Source organism: Hippoglossus hippoglossus, chromosome 5 (genome assembly GCF_009819705.1).
Source record: "Hippoglossus hippoglossus isolate fHipHip1 chromosome 5, fHipHip1.pri, whole genome shotgun sequence".
Lineage (NCBI taxonomy): Eukaryota > Metazoa > Chordata > Actinopteri > Pleuronectiformes > Pleuronectidae > Hippoglossus > Hippoglossus hippoglossus.
In genome coordinates this window covers 13,929,974-13,947,599 of record NC_047155.1, presented here as the reverse complement: position 1 = coordinate 13,947,599, position 17,626 = coordinate 13,929,974, and the positions used below count along the sequence as shown (strand labels likewise).

At 41.5% G+C, this 17,626-nt stretch overlaps 1 protein-coding gene across 6 annotated transcripts in view; it reads right to left on the bottom strand.

Annotated features, from left to right (window-relative positions):
* The window catches only part of cacna1da (calcium channel, voltage-dependent, L type, alpha 1D subunit, a), a 63,419-nt gene extending 46,681 nt beyond the window's left edge, over positions 1–16,738 (bottom strand). For 4 of the 6 annotated variants that reach the window (XM_034585117.1, XM_034585118.1, XM_034585121.1 and 1 more), the window contains exons 1-3: positions 16,326–16,737; positions 13,843–14,299; positions 13,088–13,193 (exon numbers count right to left, since the gene is read on the bottom strand). In XM_034585117.1, the coding sequence (XP_034441008.1) occupies positions 13,088–13,193; positions 13,843–14,153 (417 nt within the window). In that variant the 5' untranslated portion in view covers positions 14,154–14,299; positions 16,326–16,737. Of the gene's footprint in view, positions 1–13,087; positions 13,194–13,842; positions 14,300–16,325 lie in introns of all 6 variants that reach the window. The other 2 variants (XM_034585119.1, XM_034585120.1) reach the window with 1 other exon arrangement.
* Positions 16,739–17,626: the final 888 nt, after the last annotated feature.

Below are 17,626 nucleotides of genomic sequence, written 5' to 3'. Positions count from 1 at the left end.
TACAGTCTCCTTAAATTCAAACGAGTTTTATAAGCTAAGAATGCATTACATTATTACTGCTACCCGTTGGTGGGTAGGTTTGTGTCTGTACTTGCTATACAGAGGCTGAAATAAAGCCTGAAACAAAATTTAAATCTGCTAGATTATGATTTTTATTCGGAGCTGCACCAAATTGCACACACTCATAGAAATCAGTCCCCTAAATATGTCTAATTTGTAAAAGAAGATCCATGAATTGTTTCCTGGGAAATTGGTGAAAATGTCAACAAAAAAAAACTCACAATAAAAAAGGTTATAAAAAAATGATTCATTCTTCCACCAGGTTTTGTGCAGTCAGTAGTTTTTGTGTTAATCTGCTGACAAATAACACTACCAACCAACCAACAGACAAACCTTACCTCCTCGGTGGAGGTAAAAACGGGACACAGAGAATTTGAATAAAATGGCTGTGTTTAGAGGGACACATACAGATTAGAGCCAGTGATGTAACTCAACATTGTGCCTTCCTGCGGTTGTTTCAAAGACAGAGAGAACACAGGAACATGAAGCCATCAGGTCGAGGTCGGCCGGGAGTGAAACTGACAACTGAGGCACACAGAGCTTAGATAAAGGTGTTGTGTGCATATTAATGCAGTGAGATGTGTGAGAAGCTGGAGGTGGACACACCACAGGGTGACTCAGCAGTTTAGGACGGTCCTGGGACCTCCCTGGGGATATGAAACAAGAGAGAGGACCTCTTCATCCTTTATGCAAGAGGCAGGTCAACGTAAACTCTGCCTATAGGCTGGTCTTCACATTATCAGTCCATCAGTACAACTCTACACTGAATGTACAAGACACCGTCATTTCGCTTTTCCCATGGGACCTCCATGGATTATTATAATATACAATACAGACAAATGCACAGACACTAACATATTATTAAAAACATAATAACCTCTTCCACCTGAGGGAGTCCTTAATCCTCTGCTCTGTGTTCTCTGTGGACACAATAACGGCAGCGCAAGAGCACTGTGGGCTGCGGGGCTTGTTTTCCCAACCATTTACTGCAGATTGTGAGAAGCACTTAGCCCAGAATAAGAGACGTGGCCCTCTTTGTTACTGCAGTAAAAAGGTTGAGTTAAGCTCTTGGCTGCTGCCTCTGTGACATGAGCATGCTCAGGCCGGGGGGAGCAGAGAGAACAGAGCGATTCATACGAAGATGGACAAAAAGTGACAGAGGGACGAGTGAACAATTTCAGAGGCATTTACAGACCAAAAGACGACTGTAAGCCGCTGCTGCAGTAACATGGTAAATTAGCAGAAACATGTTTTAGTGACTAATGAATACAAGATTTTTACATGTCTGATCTTTTTTATTTCCTTCTGGAATCACTCAGTTCTGAGTGGAGGGGGATTCGATCTTTTTCTCAATATTTTTCTAGGAAAAATATTTTGCTGGAAAAAAATCGTCTCTCAATATTTTGATTATTTTTTTATCCCTGACCCCCTCCCTCCCAATTCAATCTCATGAAATGACAATGTTAATGAAAATGGAAATTGCGAGATGAGTAAAGAAATACATAATCAAAATAATAATAATCAGATGAATCTCAGAGATGAAAACTACAGGAAGCATTTCTGGACTACAATTACAGGAGCCTGAGTGACCTAAAATTCAGACACCTTTTAACAAGATAAAAAAATGATCTGATCTGCACTGATGCAACAATCAGGGCTTTTGTGTGCGTGTGTGTGTGTTTTCAGTTGTTCTCTTCTGCACTGATGTGTGTTTGTTTCCAGGGATGTTTAAAAACATTTTTTCCAATAAAATGGTTGAAAAAAAAAGGAAGAGAGACAATGACAGTGAGGACAGAGGCCTTTGGGGAGGACCATAAATATCTCTGACTCATCTTCATTTATTTGTGCTGTAAAGAGACTCACTGTAATATGTCCTCTTTTATCATTATACTGCACCATATGCATTCTATCAGCACTTATATGTTCACCTCACTTACTGCTATCTTGTCACATTATCACAACAAGATACATCATGCAATCACGCACACACACACACACACACACACACACACACACACACACACACACACACACACACACACACACATCCACACACACACACACACACACACACACACACACACACACACACACACACACACACACACACACACACACACACACACGTCCCTAAATGCACATTAACAGGACACAAAGAACTCATGCAGAGCAATAGACCACACAGCATAATGCACGATACTCCTGCGCTCTCACAGCTGAACAGGCCCCTATCTCTCCCACAGGGTCAGTGTTCATGTCTCAGTTCATCTCATGATGCCTTCCTCTGACTCGCCATAGGACTGAGCCAGGCAGATAGCAGCTATGTAAACCTATTTACAATTCAGACACGCATGTTTGCAGTGCTCAGGAGGCCCAGTGCATCCTCCTGCAGACTACACACAGGAAATTAATCAGTTAATTTTGTGCGTATTAAGGAGAGGGACTGGGACAAGGAACATCTTGCAGTGTCACTAAAACTGATCAAACATTATCTTCTATTATCTATATAAAGTCCATTTTAAATGACAGTTTCCTGAAGTGAGGCCATGGGAATCAAAACGTATCACAGTACCTCACAGGCTAAATACAGGCTATTGCTCCTGCAACTACGAACCCAGACGTATCATATTTAATAATCACTGATGTTCAACAGTTACTGAAACAGCATTTGAAGGAATCATTTGGTGTTTTGGGAAAAACACTAGTTGACTTATTTTCTGAGAGTAACTTGAGGAAAAGTTTGATATAAGTGCAGACGGTTAGCTTAGTTTAGAATAAAGAGTTGAAACAGGGGAAACTGCTAGCAATATATTATTATTATTATTAATAATAATAATAATAATAACAATAATAATAACAATAATAAGCTTAATTTATATAGCTCTCTTATTAAGTCGGAGAGTGTCTCATCGCCACATGTGTGTGTATATGTAAGACCACATCTGAGCATGTGGCGACGAGCCCAGTCACATGAGTCACAGTGACAACATGCATGTTTGATATCTGTGCGCGCTTCGGCAGTGAAAACACAACACACTATACGCAACAACGACAATGTCAGAGCAAGCCATATGTAGCACAGTGGACAGTACAACAGCACCGACACACCACACAGCAGCCAACACATTACTTTAAACTAATCAAAACTCTGCAGCCGTCAGCTGAGGGACAGTTTGAGAGCAGATATCTCCTGAGTGTCACAGAAACGTAATAATGTCATTTCGGATCTGATTCTGCACACAATGAGCAGGCGTGTATTCTGTAGGACTTCCCGCATCACTCTCCTCCCCCCACGCTCTCTCTCCATCTCTCCCCAACTCCCTTGCCTTCCCCTGTCTGTATAGATCAGTCAGTGCCACCCAGCTAAGCCAGGGGGGGTGAGGGCAGCCAGCATTTAGTGCTTCTTCACCGCCTACTCTTGCAGGTTTGCACAGTAAGTAAGTGCGCTTGAGTGAGCAGACTATGTTGGGATGGCTGTTCCAGTGTGTGTTATGCATGGGGTTTGTCTTTTGCATCTTTTAATAAGGTCTGCTGCACCACCAGTTGAATCAGTTTGTACATCAACTAAAATATAGATGTTTTATTTATTGTAACATATTCTGAGCATGGGTGAGTACACAGATCTATGTACCAATCAGATTCCACATGTTTAAAATATATCAGTCTCACCCAGATAAAACATGCAATTTCTTCTTTGCCGCTTCAAAAAGGCAGTTGTGCTGTACTGCCACTGACAAGCAGTGTTTTTAGAGCGGTGAAGAAGAGGTGGTATGTGGTAGCATAGAGTTTGCAAGGTCTAACTAAAATGTCAGCAACTTGGCAATAATTCAAGCTGGAAAGTCCCACCAGTAAAACGGTGGCATGTTCTGTATGCAAGACCTCAGTTTGATGGGGTGGCAATAGTGTTGCCAAAACTAGCAATCTAATAAAGGTCTTATTATTTGTACCCATTTAATTAAGTAACTGCTGTGTATTCCTAGAACTATCAAACTAAATAATAAATGAAACTCTATGAGATTCATTCTCTGCATGTATTTTCTTAACCTGAGCCAGGCCACACGACAATGATAATAATCATCATTTCCATACAGGGTCAGTAGCAAATAATACAAAGAATGTATTATATATTATAATATTATACAATATTAAAATATATAAGTTTTTTTTCTAAATGCACTGTTATCATATTGTTACTCAGTATCAGCCGCTACACAAAAGTCCAGGTATAAGAATTGTTATCGTGAAGGGAAAAATTGTAAAAATATGGAATGTAACACTGAAGATCCAAAACTAAAACAGTGAATGAAACAACATCTCTTGTTTCTACTTGAACGCATGAAAATTTGAATCCAACAACAACAACACAAAATACAACATAATGTTCAGCTCATCTGCTCTAATGCCCTGTTCTTTATCACTTAGCTGTGCCCATGTGTTTGTGTGTACAGTTTGTGTGTAGCATAGCGTGTGTAGTGTACACACACGTTTATGTGTGTGAAGCACTGTGGGGGCAGGCTGGAGGTGTGTGAGGATGTGGATGTCCCACTGCCGAGGAAAACACCACGAGTGCAGGTCATACCCACACCAAGCAAATAGCTTCACAAAGAAACACAACATCACACTGAGTATCCGTTGCATAAGGTTGTTGCCGATGTATAACCTAGTTCTGCCCTAAAGTTACACAATCGACACACAGAATATAACGCAATCATTGAATCAAGCTGTAGCCGTTTCCTCAATTCCCAAAATGCCGAAGCTGTCACCAGCCATGTGTCAGCCAGTCTGCATCAGCCTGTAAAGAGATCTTCAAAGTTTAAAGAGTGAAGGGGGAATGGAGCTCATTAGCAAAACCATCAAAGCTCCTCTTGATGTCGTCTAATCGTGCAAATGTTGCAAAGTCTACATCTGCCACCTAAACACTAACACACCTGACACAGAGTTAAGCATTTCAGGTCAGCCCACGCTCTCCATTTCACATTTAAATATAGACACAGGCAACAGAATACAAATGACAAAAGTAAAACTCGTGATCTCTCCAACATTTTTGGTGTTTGTTCATTTGTGAAAGTTAATGTTCTGTTACTGTACAGTTCATCTGCATGAACATGCAGTCATGCTTGCAGATGTGTGTCCATGCAAGGCTGTATATGTGACGTATAGTAGCTGCCATGGAAACCAAAAGAATGGAACAAATAGTTGTGTCAAAGGAAAAAGTGTGTCGCAGAAGCTGCCTAAAAGGTGCAGGTGTCTCCATCAATGTGTCTGGGTTTGGTAACTCTCGTCATTGTTTAGTCTATAACAACTCTTCCCAGTTTGATTCCGGGTCAACCTGAGTGTCAGGGACCCAGCAGTCAAAGGAGAAACAAACACAGGGTGACTTTTCACAAAATGGGATTCATCTCAACCAGAGTATTAAACCTCTGCAGGATCAAATCTAACTGACACTAGAACACTCCCATTTTCATATAGAACCCTGAATCATACAGGAACTGCAAAACTGCTTTAATGATCAGATGAGGATTCTCATTCTGACCAAAGAAAGATTTTATGGAAAATTGTTTTACTCTTGAACAATCTCTTATAACAACTTTCCTTTTCTACATTAGGACGTCCACACTCACATAATCCAGTAGAATGTTTACCTACAATGTGCAACTGATTTAACCCACAATCTTCAGTTTGCTAATTTGAACACAACTTCTTTAGCTTCCAGACCAATAACAGTTTTTTGGATGAATGGAAAAAAAGATGTTTACCTTCCTTTACCCATAATTTTTGCTGTCCTTTTTCAACTCCCTCTTTTATTTCCACCCTTCCTGGAGATGTATCTATTCCTCCTTCCTTTTTCTTCGCTAAGGAATCAGTTATTTCCTTCCTTCATTTGAAAAGATTAAAACAAGAGGGAGACATATATACTGGCTGATATGAAACAAAATGAATTCATAATATAGACTATAACTTCACACAAAGAAAAACACCCTCATGCTGATCCATCTTTCAGGCCTCTGTATTTTTAAATGTGTATGTTGCATGTGAATGTAGTGAGACTCTATGAATTTGACCATGTTTCTCTTTCAGCTCTGTGGCTGTGGCCATCACACTCAGTTCATGTCTCACATGTTAAATATCATCTGTGAATGTGGAGTTCAGTCTGCCTCACAGTCCCAGTTCATACCAGTTATTTACATAACCAGAGAGAAAGAATGAATCAATCCGCAAATCGTCTGTTTTCCTTTAAGATGCTCTGTTTGACGCACATGCTCCACTGTTGTACTTTATCAGGGATGCACTCACACACACTGTGCACTGCCCACACAAAGCTAACACAGCTCTGACTCTCTCCTCTCTCCCTCTTCTCTCTCTCTCTCTCTCTCTCTCTCTCTCTCTCTCTCTCTCTCTCTCTCTCTCACACACACTGACACACACACACACACACACAGAAATACACATTCAAGATAACGAGCAGGGACACTGCTAGTGTGAGCCACAAATGAGCAGTTACGTTAAGTGACTAAACACATACTTCCACCATCGTCTCTATGGGAGGCCACAGTCCAGACGTTGTTGCTTGTGCCAGCCAGTACACACACACACACACACACACACACACACACACACACACACACACACAGCTGACTGCTTCATCGGGTACACGTTTTGGCTCTTATACCACACAATAGTGCCTCCAAAATAAACCTCTCCTCCAACGAAAATCCAGGTCAGTAACTTCCTCAGCCTATAGACTTAGATATACAATTATTACGAAGACTGTAGCAGACAGTGATGAGAAGAAGTTGTTCCAAAGGACACAGTGGCAGCTTGTGTCTTAAATCCATTCTCTATCTCGCCACTTAAAAGAAAGTGAAAACAATTCCTGGATTCGCCCATTCATCCAGATCCATTCTGAAATTTATATAAATTTATATATAAAGCGTACAAGGGATATTCAACATCTTGTCCTATATTCTAAATATATATTTTAATTTATGGACTCTTCCTACGGTCATTCTCCACCCCTCCACAGAATTTCATGGAAATCGGTTCAGTTTTTGCATAGTTCTGCTAACAAACAAACAAACAAACAAACAAACAAACACAGATGAAAGCATAATCTCCTTGACGAAGGTAAACACAAGGTTTATGCTCATACACCCGGCAGTGCAGTAGAATACAGATGACGTATAATTTATATTTTACCATTTATTACTCTAGTTTGCTATTTTATTAATCTTAGTTTGTCCATGAGAGACTCTAAAGCAAAGTGCACAGTTACTGTATCAGCATGAGGCACTTTTGTACAAAAGAATGACAAAATCATTGTTAATGATACAAACATTCTTGGCTCATTTAGCCAGTTGTTGTTCTGTTGTTGTTGTTAAGTCTGGACTTAATTGGAAAGGACATTTTTCAGGCTTTAAGGCACCTAATGAATGGAATAATTTACAAACAAATTTTCAGCTTAAAAACCAACTAACTACTAAACTTTAAATAGTTTGCGTCATAAACGTCTTTTAAAAATAAACCCTTCACTGTATTGTGCCTCTAATGTTGTTGGACATGAACCACTGGGAGCCTCTCAGTGGCGGCTTGTCACAGTGAAGCACAGCGTGACCGTGATCAGTCAACAGGCATTGACTTCAAATCACCAGTTTGGCAACATGATGGTTGTTGGTATTTACATCAGAAATGACTTCTGAGGTTGTAGTTGCTCATTTTGTGGAGCACAGTGTGTACTAATGACTTAGTCGTATTAAATATATATTAGCACACGCTGCTAAAGTACGTCCTCTGTGCTGTTGAGCTTCGGGCCTCAGAGTCAGTTGGTGTTAAACTATCTGATCTTACTGTTGATGTGAGGTTCAAAGTGAAACTGATGCTACATCTGTGTGATACGTGAATCTGTATTTGAACCTGTGGCAGGAACTAGTGCTGCCTGCTGGTCAACAGATTGTGCTTATATACTGTGGCCAGTAAAAGCTGAAAGGCAGTAGTGAGCCAGCCAAAGCTAAGGCTAAGCCAATTTTACAGAGTATAATTAGAAATCTTGTGACACAAGCAGAACTTTACATCATGCATACCAAGAGAAGTATAAGTACATAACCTTTGACAATAAAATGTTGTCTTTTTATGGATCATTTTGTGCTAAATTAGGAATTCAAATGTAATTGTATGTGTTGTAAAATAGTTCTACAAAGTCCTGTCATGTGAGTTACTGAATGATCTGTGCTGTCTGTCAGAGTAGAAAACCCTGTAACATATTACATTGCTGGTAGATGACAAGCATTTTAATTGTCATTACGTTAAGAGAGCTTCACTTGTAAATCTTAAATGAGGAGAACAGTCATTCACAACAACCATCTCTAAATTTAATTTAATAATTACATCAAATCTAGATATGATATAGGGTAGTAAATGATTAAGATATTTTAGAATTAGCTAAATGATTCCTGTTTTAAAAAATGCTGACATTGTAAGAGCATCTGAATGTGAAACTGACTCCAACTGCGACGGCATCCAAATGACCTCCCTATCACTTCGTACGCACACATTTCAGTCTTTACATGTTTCTGTCCTTTTTGTCCCCAGTAAAATAAATAGCTCTGCGGCTGAGGCATTATGCAATAACAATGATACGGGCAAACACTACATGATACTGGACGCGATTCGCTGCATGTTTCCTTTACGAAGGATAAGATTTATGAATCATGTTCACCATGAAAAGGTCATTGTTTTGCTCAGCTACCTTCAGCGGGAGCTGCCCGGGGTGTTGAGTCTCAGATAAGTCAGAAATGACCTTAAAGCAAAGGCAGGAGGGTTGCAGACGATTTGTCTGTCCCACAGACAAGGTGGGTGACAAGGACATCCATGTGCAAGGACGGGATGTGTGCGCATTTCTTACTATTCTGGTGAAATGACTCAACAAAGGGAAGAGGAAGAAAAGGAGAGGGAAGTAAGAAAAGATTTAGAAATGACTGTGAGATCCTGACAGAGATTGTTGTCTCACGTGCGCATGTGTACTTCCTGTTACTCACTTGTGCCCCTTGGTGGTAGCAAGACCCCAATCTTTTGCCCTGTGTTCCGCCTGAGGAGGAAATTGCTTTCTATTTATAATGAGCTGCTGCATTTAACCAAGCCTTACTAACAAGACGGGGAGACTCATGCTGCTAAGGCCTCTATGACTTTGCAGCAATGCACTGTTTTATCTCACTGCATCTGTGCAGCACCTACACACTGTCTACACAGTGTAGCATGAGCAAAAGAACAGAAGCAGCCTTTTTTTAGCTTTCAGAAGCTAATGTGACTGAGAATCCTCAGTGACACTGCACTGAGCGAACAGTCTACACAGGCCCTACAAGTCAGCTGGTGTGTATCAGACTCTCAGTGTCCCTGTGTGTTGAAAGTTATACCTACTCTGAGTGTGACACTGAGTTAAAGCCCGCGTAGTTCTGCTGCCCTGCCATATAATTTGATCCTTGCTTTACACATCAGGCCTCTCAGCACCCCACCTCGGGTTTCATATCAGTCCTCAGTCCACCTGTGAGGCTGCAGAGCAGAGAGTATGTGAAATGGCAATCTTCCCGACAGCCTTACCTGCTGTCGACAAGAGCAACACTAGCTCAGCATTTTGCTCTGTAGCGCTCCTCCTGCGAGAACAGCGTGAGTTCTGTGGAACGACTACGGCCGAGCTGGCACACACCTGCACTCAACTAAAAAGTATTGAATTGTTCAACCTCTGCTGAAAAGAGAGAGATTGCATTATTTACCCTCTGGTGAGTTAACGTTGACACTGCAGAATTAAACCAAAGTCCTGTGCAAGCAATGTAAAGCTGGCTGTAGTGCAAGACAAGAGTCAGTATAACCGCTGTAAGCAGAAAAACACATGGAGCAGGTAAAGAAGACTCTGTATATGCAGAGAGGAGCATCTTTAAAACTCTGTCCTGACTATAAGGGTTAGACAAAATCCCAAAATACGAAAGATATCTTTGTATCTAATATCCATCTTTTTATCAGCTTGTCCTCTCACCTCTACTTGGTCTCGTCCATGATAGTATTTAAAACAAAACATTTCTAGTTCATTTTGAATGGGTGTCCACCTGACACATATGTTTAGAGAAGAACTATATCTGCTCTATTAGAATTAAGTTACAAATATTGCACAGTAATACCCATACAGCTCCAGACAACTGACTCTATGCTGACTCACCACTATGCCGATGATGGAGTCATTTACACCATGTTTTTGGCCTAAATGTCCACTGTGATCCACCTCTGAACACGGCTCCAGAGGAGGATATAGGATATTTAGGCTCGAGTCAGATTTGAATGTCGGGGCTTACAGACACTTGGATGTCAGTATGGAGAAGTTTTCTTCCGTAGAACAGGTTTAGTGTTTGGCGTCTAGGCTCCAAGTTAATCACTCCCCCGTATGATTACACAGGAATGATGGGAGTGATGAGCAAATACTTGTAACCCCCCCGTCGGAGCCTACAGGTGGATGCTGGGGTGGTGGAGGGGCTGAAGCAACTGGTAGCAATGCTGCAGCAGCAGTGCGAGCAAAGGGGATGATGGAAAATTTCTCTCTGCTTAAATAGACCACCTGATAAGGTGGGTGTGTATTATAGATGGTTGTGGAGAGTGAGGTATGTCACTTGATGTATGTCACATGATTGGAGCAGCGCAGCTCGAGCTGGCTGCCTGAACTAGCTCGCATGCGTCGCTCCATAAACGAGAGCTCAACAAACTCCACCTGCAGCGGGGGCAGCGGGTTGGAGATGGGTGTCATGGTTACGTTTTCCCTTGTCAAGATACAAGATGAAGAATTTTGGTTTCACATCCTGGCATTCCTACATTGGGACATTAGTGGTCAATATTCAAATGCTTCAAGGCCTTTCTCTCTTTCAGAGAACCTTCATCACATGACCAAGTGAAGCTCTGAACAATAAGAATGTAAAATGCTCTTTAAGCTCATAATGGTTTGTCCAGTATGAAATAAGCACCTGTCAACACTTAGCCAGGGTCAATTAGTCCAAAGCTCGGCTCATATTAGTGAGTGTGAGCTGTCACTGAGAGCTGTTTAGCTCAACAGCCATTTACAACACAACAGAGCTGCCGCACGGCTGAAAGTAGCTTCTCTTGACCTCACATCTCTTCTTTGTAGTAAAACATTTATTTAGTTCACAGCAGCACTTTGCGTCATAACAAGTCAAAATAAAGTCAAAGCAGTGATGCACCAATCTGACTGTTTCTCCCGTGATTCAAAATCAGCAAACCTCATGTTAACATCGATTTCATTTTCTAAAACACATAAAACCCATTTAGCTTATTTTCACATATAAACAATCGCGCCCACGTTCATCAAATAAAAAACTACACTTGTTCTCACAACTTAGTGACACACTACAACTGCAAAAGTGGCAATTTGTTAATAATTCAGATTTAAAGCCAAAAGGGAACCTGGTAACATTAATGAGACATTAATGAGCAGAGTTTTTCATGGTGAAGGTAAAGCAGCATCTGGATATTGATTACACACACCTTTTTCTTCCAAAGTGTCCGCTGTTATCTGTAACACTAGGGTCAGCATGAGTTTGTAACCAGGTTCCCTTGTTCACATTAGAAAGCATTAATTGGCAAGCTCATATAAAACGGAGAAGATTTAGTTTCAAAGTAGCTTTGCTCATCAGAAGAAGCCGACATGACCCAAAACAATCTGATGTTTATCTTAAGATGGTTTTGTCATTTCTGGCTGATGTCTGATTCACTTAGAAAGGTCAGTATAAATGCTGATATCAATTCAATGGTTCAGATTGTTGCATTTTAAACAACAACTACAGTCCATCATGCACAGTCACGTCTATTAGTTTAGTTTAAACACTATTCTTGGTATATTTATATCAACATTAGGGCAGCAAATGAGTTTTAGCAATATCCAACCTTTCTTTCAGCTAACGTCACATTTCAACAGATTCCATTTTTCTTATGCACGTGTGCACATTTTCTAACAGTTGTCACTATCAAGACAATCCATCTCTTTCAAACTTCTCTCTAAACCAAGCCTAATGTACTGTATAACACTGTATGAGACACTGTAATGTCCCAGATGGCCGACTTTCCTCTGATGCAGCACCGCTGTGTAAACAAACACCCTGAGGTCACCCTGCAGGAGGTCAGACCGGGAAGCAGCGCACCTTTACTTTGCTAAAGAGGACAAGACACACTTTTCACTGATGCTGCAGCTTATCCCGCACAGTGGCTTCAGCCGTGTAACCAACAGAGAAACATTAGCGCCCGTCTTTTACAACAGGCTGTGTAACGTGCACCCGCTCTCAGACGCAGCTTTCAAGACCATTCAGATGTCTGCAGACGCTCCGTATAAGCTGCTCATAAATCATTGAGCACTACAGATGAATTCTGCTCAACTAAGGCCCACACTGTGTGTGACTGTCAGGCTTCTGGAGAGCACACTCATCCTCAGCTGTGGAACAATGCTTACAACACTACAACACCCATAATTCATCACACGAGGAAACATGCACAAGGTGCACAGAGTGGTGCAATGACGAGAAGTTTCTAAAAATAGAAAGCTGAATAAAACCTCTGTACAGGAAAACCATGACATGATAAAGCACCAATGAGGATAGTTGTCAGGTGTTTCTCTGAGCACAGCAGATACTGAACCGATGACGACACCATCTTTACACAAAGCCACATTACTGTTAAATCTCAATATTTATCAAAGACAAAGTAACTATAATACATAGAAATAATAGAGAAGAAAGTCAAGAGAGTGATATGAACCAGAGGAAATCATCTTTAATTATTTCTAATCATGTGTTTAAAGATAATGACCCGAAATTCTCACAAGAGGTTTCGACCATGTCAACTCAAACAGTCCAGCTCAACCTTATGCAAGGCAAGAGCAGTCCGCCTCTGATTGCAACCTTTGAGTTTAAGTAGCAGCGCTGATTCAACAAGCACCAAATGGATGACTGGATAATAACAAAGACATAAAAATGAGGCCACTCACCAGGTCGTGGTTTATGGAGTTTGAATCATCTTCAGGGAAGGGGACGTAGACAGCTAAGGCCATACAGTTGGCAAAAATGGCAATTAATATAAAGATATCAAATGGCCTGAGAAGAGAAGTTACGGAAAAAACAGGATGAAAAATGACTGAACATTGAAGAAATAGTGCATCACATTAATAGCATTTTTGGTTTCTTTTGTTTCTGTAACCACTAATTACATCAGTGGTTTACAAGATAAGTAATGAGGTGGTCATGAGCCAAAACTCGCTCCCAAAAACCACCGTATTACATTGATGTGACATCAGATGTTACACCCCAGATGTAACTGCAAGGCAAGGGATCTCATTCTCTCCATTATTATTACTACAAATAAGATCCAACGTGAGATTTAGACAAGAACAACTAACAATTATTGTTATTATTGATGAGTCTGGCAGCTATTTTATTGACTAATTGATTAGACCATCAATGAAGTCTCCACGGTGATGCTTTCAAATGTCTTGTATTGACGAAGAACCCAAATCACCAAGATGTCCACTTAATAGTGTTCTAGAATAAAAAGCAGCACATCCCCACAATCAACCAGAGGATATTTGGTGTTGTTGCAGGATACATTTCTTAAATTATTAATGATCAAAATATTTGCCTAGTAATTTTCCGTCAATTGATTACTCTATTAACGATAACAATTTCACCCCCTCATGCACACTCACACATGCACTCTACCCCACATAGGGCCACAGTTAAAGGATACTTCCACTCCACCAGGCTGATGCAGGCCCTGCGTATGGGGTTGTTGAGGTTGAGGCAGAACAGAGCCCTTGGTGGCCTGCTGTTGGCATTACTGCCCTGTTTCTTGCTTTTGGCATACTGCTGCCGCTTCTTCTGTGCCAACGCACCTACTGGGATAGTGGTGGTCGCTGGGGCAGGCAGGGCAGGAGGAGCGGGCGCCGCCGGGGCCGGGGCCGGGGCCGGAGCCGGAGCAGGGGCAGGGGTAGCGGCGGGAGGGGCTACTGGGGCCGTGGGGGCTGGGACTGGGTCTGGGGTGGGCCCGTTGGCGCTCATGGTGCGGGCGTGGCTCTGTGAGGAGCATCCAGCAGCATGGATCTGCCAGGGTAGAGAGGGAGGCTATAGGAGGGCAGAGCGGTCTGACCGATGAGCTGGCACGTCACCAGGGGGAGCGACTCTGGTGCTGCTGGCATTATTTGCCTCTGAGAATGAGAAAAAGGTGAGAACAGGTGGCATTAATACGTTTTTGCACACTTTATGACTTGATGACAGAGCGCATCATAGGTGTCCTCAAACCGCAACATTAGATTCAGGTACACTCATGAAACAAACTGATCGGCCACGCTCCATTACATGCGTTAGATTTGCTTTAAGGCTATGCCAGACTCATCATGAACAACTGCTTCAAATATTCCTGCTCAAATGGGAGCCAATTCAATGTCCAGCTTCAGTTTTAATTCAGTTTTTATGGTGACTGTGGCTCGGGAGGTAGAGGAGGTTGCTGGTGCGATCCCTGGCTCCTCCAGTCGGCATTCCAAAGTGTCCTGGGGAAGAGACTGATCCCCTCACTTCTCCTCACTTCAGTGAATGGTGTAGAATGGAAAGAGCTCTGCGTACTGTAGCTCTGTCTGTGTGTGAACGTACTTTTACTTTAAAGAAGTTTGAGTGGTTGATAAGACTAGAAAAGCATTATATAGATACAGTCTATTTATTCTTTTCTTTGTAAAACACACCATTTCCCCCTGGTTGAGAAATTTGCTACATAAAAAACTAACCAATTGTCTTAATTGAATTTGGTGTCTTTGTTTAAGTCCAATACTGACAATTTAATTCCACCATCTTGAAGATGGAGTTAAATCTAAAGGTGTGTTTCCTGACTGTGTGAGGTGCAGCAGAGGTGCTCTGAATGGACTCATGGGAAGTCAAGTGAAGTAGGTATATAACGTGGCTTACAAATAAATGGTTGGGGTCATATGAGGAGGTTTTGTGTAGTGTATATATAAAAGACATTATGAGAGTCAAGCATGCAAATAAGATACAAAAGAAGAAATAAACCATAGCACCCTTGCTCTAGAAAAAACTGAACAGCCTTCATTGGTGTGGCTAAGGGTTAGTCTCCCTGAAGGAGGCCAGTGTGCTGTAACACGTTGGTGCATTTTCTTTCTGTTTTTATCACAGTAATGTAAAATATTTCTCACAACCAGCAGTGGTTTATATAATTTTTTTTTTTTTTTTAAATCTACCATCCCTGCACCAAAAGGAACCTTGCTGGATTGTATTCACATATTTGTCCAAACAGATGCGCTCCTCTTTCCTCTCTATAGCTTTTTCCTTAAACTACAATAAAAAATATGGCCTGGCTCAGATGCAAAACAATCCAACATTTCCTAAAAAAAACTGACCATATTCTATAAGGTTAAACAGGACGGATGCCATGCAGCTCAAAGCCCATGAAAGCACATGAGTGAATTGAGAGCTGCCACTCTCAGTTGGTCTCATCAGTTGTGTAAGTCCTTGAATTGCGAGCAGGCCCCGCAGAGGAAGAAACCGAAAAGGTCACATTGCACTGATGCTCCAAGGAGAAATCATCTTTATATTGTTGCATTGAGAGAAAAAACCCACATGATCAGTGAGTGTCACTGTTATGTGACGCTGCTGCTCTGGTGATGAATCCAGACTTTAACCTACATCTCCTTTGTGCTCTGATATGCTTCTTCTGCCTCATAGCCGAGCCGAGGCGAGAACAATGCGTAAAATACATGCGCTTTCTTTTTCTCCCTTTTGGGGGGTTGGATAGTAATGCCACGGCTGCATCGACCGTGCATCCGTGCATGAAAATGAACACTGTGGTTTCCACGAGCAAAATAGCCATCATCTGGCGAGGTGATATGTTTCCCCTTGGCTTGGACGCCACTGAGGTAAGATGTGGTGAAATCCAGCAGAAAAAGAGGAGACAGCAGAAACAGCTGGCAGCGTTATTACAACAAGCCTCAGCTCAGTGGACAGTCCACATGATCAGGTTTATTCTAGTGAGTCTGTGTTATTAATAATGAAAAACCTCCTCATCCACCGAGCATGACAGCGCCGAGAGGAAAGTGGCCATTAATAAAAAAAAAAAAACTGCTGTCCTCTAGAAATAAAGATGGGAATAAAGGCATCATCACTGTCTGCATGCAGAGAGGCAGCTATGCTAAGAGGCTAACTTCAGTCTGATGCGCCGAGCTCTACCTTTTTTCTCCTGGAGACTTCAGGGTTGAGCCGCGGTCCTCTCCTCTCCTCCTCCCCGGGTCCTGGTCCAGTGGGTCCGGGTGTGATGGGTTCGCAGGTCCGGTCTCAGTGACGGCGGAGGTTTAAAATGCATGCACCAGCTCCAGCAGCAGCAGGACGAGGAGAGGGACACGTAGAGGCTGCGTGCATTAATTAGGCTCTTCCATGGTGATCGTGGAGAGCTGACGATGGAGACGGGAGAGTGCGCACCAGACAACAGAGAGTCCGCTGCCTGCTCATCGTCACCGCGCCAGTGAGACAGAGGAACGAGAAGAACATGAGAGTGAAGCTCGATCCCTCCTTCTGCCCCCGACTCTGCTGCACAGACCCTGCACTGATCATACACTGCACATGGATCACACCATGCACTGCACATGGATCAGAACATATACTGTATATGGATCAGAACATATACTGTATATGGATCAGAACATATACTGTATATGGATCACATCATAGACTGTACATGGATCAGAAAATGTACTGTATATGGCTCAGAACATATACTGTACATGGATCACATCATATACTGTACATGGATCACATCATATACTGTGCATGGATCAGAACATATACTGTACATGGATCACATCATATACTGTATATGGATCAGAACATATACTGTATATGGATCACATCACATACTGTATATGGATCAGAACATATACTGTATATGGATCACATCATATACTGGGCATGGATCAGATCATACATTATACATGGATCACATCATATACTGTATATGGATCAGAACATATACTGTATATGGATCACATCATATACTGTGCATGGATCAGATCGTACATTATACATGGATCAGACCATAGACTGTACATGGGTCAGATCGTACATTATACATGGATCAGACCATAGACTGTACATGGGTCAGATCAAATAGGTTGAATGAGAGATCCTCTGTCAGGCCTGCCTCTTGCTTCTTTAACAAAAACGAGACACCTTTCAAACGGTGTCACATGCAGCCTCCATTTATCACGTGAAGGTCACTATTATTAGACTCAAATCATCATGAGCCTAATTTTACAGCTGTGATACAGATGTGGAAAAAATGACATCATATACGTTGTATATATATATTTGTATATATGTATTTATATGTATGTATATATGTGTGTGTTCATATGTATAAACGTGTGTATATATGTGTGTATATATATATGTGTATATATGCATATATGTGTATTTATGTATATATGTATATATATATATATATATATATATATATATATATATATATATATAGC